The sequence below is a fragment of the Lactuca serriola genome, chromosome 2 (genome assembly GCF_051521515.1).
Source record: "Lactuca serriola cultivar US96UC23 chromosome 2, Lser_US96UC23_V15, whole genome shotgun sequence".
Lineage (NCBI taxonomy): Eukaryota > Viridiplantae > Streptophyta > Magnoliopsida > Asterales > Asteraceae > Lactuca > Lactuca serriola.
Window position 1 is genome coordinate 35,184,448 of NC_136409.1, and position 7,240 is coordinate 35,191,687.

The following is a 7,240-nucleotide window of genomic DNA, read 5'->3' on the forward strand; positions in this document are numbered from 1 at the left end:
GAAAGCTCAAGAGGAAGCTTCTAAGAAAAATGACCGAAAGGAGGAACGTTTGGGTAAAACGTTGGTGTTTGGTACAAACGGTCATGGACTGAAGGTATTCCAAGATCGTATATGGGTACCTAAGTCAGTAGGAATTAGGGATCTTCTGATGGAAGAAGCTCACAAAACCATGTACTCAATTCATCCTGGTAGCACTAAAATGTATAGGGACCTGAAACCCTACTACTGGTGGCCGACGATGAAGCTTGATGTTGCAAAGTATGTGGCCGAGTGTGTGACTTGTGCGAGAGTCAAGACACAACATCAGAAACCGTACGGGAGTTTAGAACCATTGCATGTGCCTATGGGTAAGTGGGAAGACATTTCTATGGATTTTGTCACTAAACTGCCCAGAACAATATATGGTCACGACATGATTTGGGTGGTCGTTGATCGATTCACTAAGAGTGCACATTTCATAGCAGCCAAGGAGAAATGGTCTATGGAAAAGCTTGCGAATTCTTACGTGAAGGAAATTGTGAGGCTTCACGGTGTTACGTTAACGATTGTTTTGGATCGTGATAGCTGTTTCACCTCAAGGTTTTGGAAAAGTCTACAAGAGGAAATGGGTACCAAGTTATGTTTAAGTACAGCTTACCATCCACAGACTGATGGTCAGAGTGAAAGAACGATACAAACACCATAAGATATGCTAAGAGCATGTAGCTCGGAATTCCTAGGTAATTGGGATGAACATTTACCATTGGTAGAATTTTCCTACAATAATAGTTTCCACTCGAGCATTAAGATGGCACCTTATCAAGATTTGTATAGACAGAAGTGTCGTACGCCATCTTGTTGGCTTGAGGCTGGGGAAAAGCAGTTTATGGGACCGAAGATGGTTCATCAAACTGCTGCAAAGTTAAAAATAATTAGGGCAAGAATGTTAGCAGCTCAGGATCGTCAAAAGAGCTATGCTGACAAAAAGCAAAGACCGATGACTTTTGAGGTTGGAGATTCGGTTTTGCTTAAAGTCTCGCCGTGGAAGGGACTTATAAGATTTGGTAAAAGGGGAAAGTTGAGTCCAAGGATTATTGGACCGTTTAAAGTTCTTCAGAGAATTGGGAACCAAGCTTACAAGCTCGAACTACCAGAAGAACTGAATGGAATTCACAACACTTTTCATGTGTGTTATTTGAGGAAGTTCACGGGAGAAGTTCCTGATATAATTCTAATTTCTGAATTGAGAATTGATGAGAATAAAAGGTTGATTGAAGAACCAGAGGCAATTGTTGACCGAAAGACTAAGAAGTTGCGACGCAAAATGGTTGGGTTAGTGCTTCTCTGATGGAAACATGTGAATGGGCCGAATCTCACCTGGGAGACGGAGAGTGACATGTTGAGTCGCTATTCGCATTTGTTTGTTGATGTATGATTCCGGGGACGGAATCATTCTAAGGTGGAGAGAATTGTAACGTCTGTGTTTCCGGCTTGCCATTCTTAGCAATGTAATAGTCTAGGTTAACCTTTGTAACCCGTTTTGAAATAATAAGATTGTATTATTTGAGTATTATGTGTTTTGTGTTTAGTTGCTTAATTATGTGGTTTGATTAATTAAGAATCAAAATAAGCGTCGAAATTCAAGTGTAAAATAAACTTGATATCTTTGGTTAATGTGGTAGTAGTTGAAATGAGGTTTCCAAATATATATAGGATGCCCAAATCTGACTTCGTATGAGGAAGTTATGATTTATCGAAGTTTCGGCTTAACGGTATGCAGCCTGAAATACTCGATTTGAGATCGAGCGGTTTTTAGCCGAAGCAATCTAAACGAGAGTCGAAGATGTCGTTGTTGGTATCGAAGCGATTAAAAGTTAGGCGAGAACGGACGTCAAACGAAGAAGTTATGAATTTATAACGAAGTTTTTCTGTCCCGGCCTATTAAAAATAAATAATAAAATTAAAATTAAAATTAGCCGACAGAGTCTAAACGAAAGTTGTAGAGCGTAGTCTCACCTTTGCATGGATGTAAAGAACGTGGAAAACGGAGTTCGTATGAAGAAGATATGAATTTTCGAAATTTATTAAATAATTAATAATTAAATTTAAATATTAAATCCCAGTATTATCCGAAGACGAGTCATCGGACTCATCCAAAGTACGCCCCGCGTACTAGCCTACGCCCTGCGAACACCGAGGTATGTTGACATTCGCACTCGAGTATTTCGGATACGTAATCCATGACGATCCGAGGCATACGCTCCGCGTACTCCGAGGTTACAGCCTCTATAAATAGGATCCGAAGGCAGCCGACTCCTTTGGTATTTTTCTCTCTTCTCTCTCCCGTTTTACCTCGATTTGCGTGCCAGAAGTACCCTGAAGCCCCAGTAATATTCTCGAGCCCCGAAGAAAGTCCCGAGATCCCGAAGATCCCGAGAAGTGAGATTCCCGAGCGGAAGCTCTGCCCGCGAGAAGTTCGATTTTTGTAGAGAGCTTCCAGATCTGCTGAGGATTACTACTTCCGCAAGTCGTAGTGCTGTCCGATCATCTTCTGATCAAGTGAGTGTATACTACCTTTCACAAACACGATAATAATACAAGTATGGTTTGAGTGTATTAAGTATATTGTTGTTTATACGTGTGAGTTTGTAGTTGCTTTCTTCTAACACATAATTATGAGGTATTTTATACGGAATACGTATTATGTGTATAATTTTGTGGTTATGTGTGTGAATGTCTATTCACTCCCTTCTATCTCATGGATCTGATTTGTCTTCTATGAAATACGTGTTATGTGTGTGTTCCTCATCTGTTATGTGGAATATGTATTGATTAAAGCATGTTATACAAGTTTTAAACTATGTATAAAAATGTATAATTTTTATCTACTAATATGTTGGGTAGAACATGGGTAGATAGTTGGTGTGTAATAAACAGATGAGAGGCCTCGTTGTTGTTTGATTTAGTCATCTAGCGGAGTTTAGATGACGACCACAGAGTTTTCTAGATAGTCTTGTGGAAACATTAGCAGGTTCGCCACTTGTAGGTGTTAATGAACTTGGGTGTTCATTCGCTGTACTCCATCCCCCTCATGGTTGCCTTATTTGACTTATATTGCTGAGGAACCCCTGAAGCATGTGTTGTCGCCCCGATGAAATATTCTTAGACTAGGTCCCTTATGTTAGTTGTCTTAGGGACATAAAGTGAGAATAACGGGAATGGGTAATTGGGTTATTGTTGGTTGGTGGAATTAAATATAATTATTTATTATGGGTTAAAAACCCTATATGCTCACGAGGCTCCCAAGCCAGACCCACTCAGTTTGATTTGTATTACAGGAAGTGGTGCAAGGGCATAAGATGGATGAACCATCGAGTTGTTTTGTTTACAAGTCTGTATATGTATATATTTGTTGAATGACTTGTAATGTTATCGTTTATGCTTTATGGTATGTATTGGAACACGACACCCCGAGTTTTGATTATATAATGAAAATACATTTCTTTTATGAAATGCATTAGTAAACATTGTTTTATCATGTTTTGTTTTTGGGAATAAATTCCGCAACTCTTTCAAATCAAAAGGATTTACTCTGAAATTATTTTAAAAGCATAAATGAAAATCGGTCTTTTCTGGCCGAGATTTTGGGGATGTCACACATCTAGTGTCGAGTGTCAAGTCAAATATTTAACATCGGTTGTTCAAAAGTTATCCATGGGACAAACACCACAAGCGATGGTTTGTGGAATATGTGCAATAATGGGACATCCTATGGATATGTGTCCCGTTCTTCAAGAAGATGCGGAACATGTGAATGTCATGGGAGGATTCCAAAACTACCACAACAAGCCATTCAGTTATCAAAATGCTTACAATTAAAGTTGGAAGCCAAATCCCAACATCAGCTACAACCCAAGACCATTACCTCAAAATGCATTGGTTAGACCTTCCTACTCACCACAACAACCTCACTACCAACATCTACAACCACACTATCAACCCAAACCGCACCCTCCACATCATTGCCAACAACCTCATCAATTCAAACCGAGTAGCTCCGGAATGTCACTTGAAGATATTGTCAAATCCTTAGCCACAAGTAATCAACAATTCCAAAAAGTGACAAGGACTAGTATCTCTAACCTTGAAGCACAAATGGGGGATATAGTTACGTCTATAAGCATGTTGGAGTCATGTGGAAAATTACCTTCTCAAACCAAAAAGAACCTAAATGTCAGTGTGGTGACCTTGAGAAGTGGTAAAATAACCATAGAAAGTAGTTCAAAGAAGAAGCCAATGGAAGAAGAGGAAGAAATAGAGTTTACTTCCATTGAGGATCCTATAGTCAAGAATGATGCACAAACCGAAGTTCCAAAGAAAACTATTCCCCTAGTGACACGAATAGCCACTCAACCGCCATTCCCCTCTCGACTTGCAGCTTTAAAGAAGAATATGGAGGAGAACGAGATTTTAGACACCTTCCGAAAGGTGGAAGTAAACATCCCTTTACTTGATGAAATCAAGCAAATCCCTAGATATGAAAAGTTCTTGAAAGAGCTTTTTACGAACAAGAGGAAGTGGAAGGGAAACGAGAAAATTTCAATGAATGAATCCGCATCCATGGTTTTACAAAGGAAACTTCCACCCAAATGCAAAGATCCCGGAATGTTTACGGTTCCTTTCAAGATTGGGGAGGTCACTTTTAGTAGTGCCATGCTTGACCTTGGTGATTCCATCAATGTCATGCCCTATTCGGTGTATAAATCATTGAATGTCAGACCTTTAAGTGAATCCGATGTCATAATTTCTCTTGCGGATAAATTGAGTGTCTTTCCTAGAGGTGTTCTAGAAGATGTTTTGGTTCAAGTGAACCAATTGGTCTTTCCGACAGAGTTCTATGTGATTGGTCTAGATGCGCAAGTGTCCTACAAATCGGCTCTAATCTTACTTGGGGACCGTTTTTGAAGACGGCTAGGACGAAGATCGATGTGTATGCGGGAAGTTTGACAACGGAGTTTGATGGTGAAATAGTAAGTTTTAATATTTATGATGCCATGAGATATCCTAGTGATGTTTCATCTTTGTACTATGTTGATATTATTGAGCCCATATCTCCAGAATTGTTTGAGTTATCCAATGGTGATGTGTTGGAAATGATTTTATGCAAGGGGCTTGATTGTCGGAAGCTACCCGAACAATTGATGCGTTATTCTTTGGATCCGGAGGTTGAGAAGTTGGTCAATAATTTAGAGGTAAAGAAATCTACAAGATTTGATGTCAAGCAAATTGAGTTGCCCCTAACTCATACAAAGTTGCCTCGATCCCTTGTTCAACCACCTGAATTGTAATTGAAGGTCCTACCTCAGCAATTGAAGTATGCCTACTTGGGAAAGAACGAAACTATTCTGGTTATCATATCGACCCATCTAACCGAATTTGAAGAAGAGCAACTCCTCAAGGTGTTGAAGGAACATAAGGAAGTCATGGGTTGGACGATTGCAGATATCAAGGGATTGAGTCCATCCACTTGTATGCACAAAAATTTAATGGAGGATGAATGCAAGCCAAGTCGGGATGTGCAAAGAAGATTGAACCCGCCAAATGATGGAGGTTGTGACAAAAGAGATATTGATGCTTCTTAATGCAAGAATGGTCTATCCAATGTCGGATAGCAAATGGGTGAGTCCGGTGCAAGTTGTACCGAAGAAGACGGGAATCAGGATGGTTCATCAAGGATTTTTCAAAAAGAGGTTGATTTCGAGTTTAAAGGGGCGTGCAAAGAGGCTTTCGACAAGCTCAATGAATTGCTTACATACGCCCCCATCATATAAGCTCCGAATTGGGATCTCCCCTTCGAGATCATGTGTGATGCAAGACATTATGTTATTGGTGCCGTTTTTGGTCAAACGAATGGAAGAGCCTCCCATGGGATTACTATACATGGAGGAGACTAGACATTGCTCAATGAAAATAATATACCATAGAGAAGGAGCTATTGGTCATAGTGTTTGCTTTAGAGAATTTTTAGAAATATCTACTAGGCACCAAAGTTATAGTGTATTCGGATCATGTGGCTCTCAAGTACTTGATGGAGAAGAAGGATGCAAAGCCAAGATTCATCCAGTGGATCTTATTATTGCAAGAATTTGATTTGGAAATACGAGACAAGAGTGGATACAAGAACCTTGTTGTTGACCACCTAAGACAGATTATCCCTTTTCTGTTACTTAATCTATTCCTTGGTATGCTGATATCGTTAACTTTTTGGTCACAACAAGGTATCCTGACACATTCACACGTGCACAAAAAGACAAATTAAAGAGTGATGCAAAATACTATGTGTGGGATGAACCTTATTTGTTGAAACATTGTCTCGATCAAATCATTAGGCGATGTGTGCCCCAACAAGAACATCAATCCATTTTGCAATTTTGTCTTTGCTTGTGGGGGACACTTCAAACCTAGCTGAACACTAAGAAAGGTTTTTGAGTGTGTATTGTTTTGGCCAACCATGACACGTTATTGTTATTTGTTTTGTAAAACCTATGAACGGTGCCAAAGTACCGGAAACATTTTACAAAAAATCAAATGCCACAAAATCCAATCCTTGTTGGTGAAGTTTTTGACGTATGGTGGATTGATTTTATGGGCCCATTTCCCATCTCATTTGGCAACGTTTATATTTTGCTCATGGTTGACTATGTCTCTAAATGGGTTGAGGCCAAATCCACAAGATCGGATGATGCCAAAATAGTAATCGACTTTTTAAAATCTAATGTCTTTGTGAGATTTGGTGTGCCTGTGGTGTTGACTAGTGATCGATGGACGCATTTCTGCAACAAGATGACGGAGGATTTTTTGAAGTTGTACAACGTGACCCATTGTGTGTCAACCACCGATCACCCTCAAATGAATGGTCAAACCAAAGTTTCAAATCATGAGGTGAAGAGTATTCTTGAGAAATCAGTGAATCCGACAACGAAGGATTAGAGTTTGAGGCTTGATGATGTCTTATGGGCCTATCGGACCGCTTACAAGACACCAATAGGAATGTCCCCCTTTAGGTTGGTTTTTCGAAAGCCTTGTCATCTACGTGTCGAATTAGAGCACTATGCATTTTGGGCGGTCAAGCAATGTAATTACAATATTGATGAGGCGGGAGGACATAGGAAGCTTCAACTCCAAGAGCTAGAAGAATTGAGAAATGACTCCTATGAAAAATCAAGGATTTATAAGGAGAAAACGAAGCTCTTCCATGATA

General features: G+C 39.7%; 1 protein-coding gene across 1 annotated transcript; it reads left to right on the plus strand.

Annotated features, from left to right (window-relative positions):
- The first annotated feature begins 4,041 nt into the window (after positions 1 to 4,041).
- Positions 4,042 to 5,327, plus strand: LOC145089158 (uncharacterized). Its single transcript, XM_079027636.1, has 2 exons — positions 4,042 to 4,845; positions 4,947 to 5,327. Exons 1-2 carry the CDS (start codon positions 4,042 to 4,044, stop codon positions 5,325 to 5,327), a joined length of 1,185 nt encoding a protein of 394 aa, XP_078883762.1.
- Positions 5,328 to 7,240: the final 1,913 nt, after the last annotated feature.

What these genes read in the sequence shown, in the direction of transcription:
- LOC145089158 (XM_079027636.1), top strand. Translation starts at nt 4,042, where the DNA reads ATGTCACTTGAAGATATTGTCAAATCCTTAGCCACAAGTAATCAACAA. An exon ending in TAGAAGATGTTTTGGTTCAA is followed by an intron (nt 4,846 to 4,946) that starts GTGAACCAATTG and finishes CCGTTTTTGAAG; the next exon opens with ACGGCTAGGACGAAGATCGA.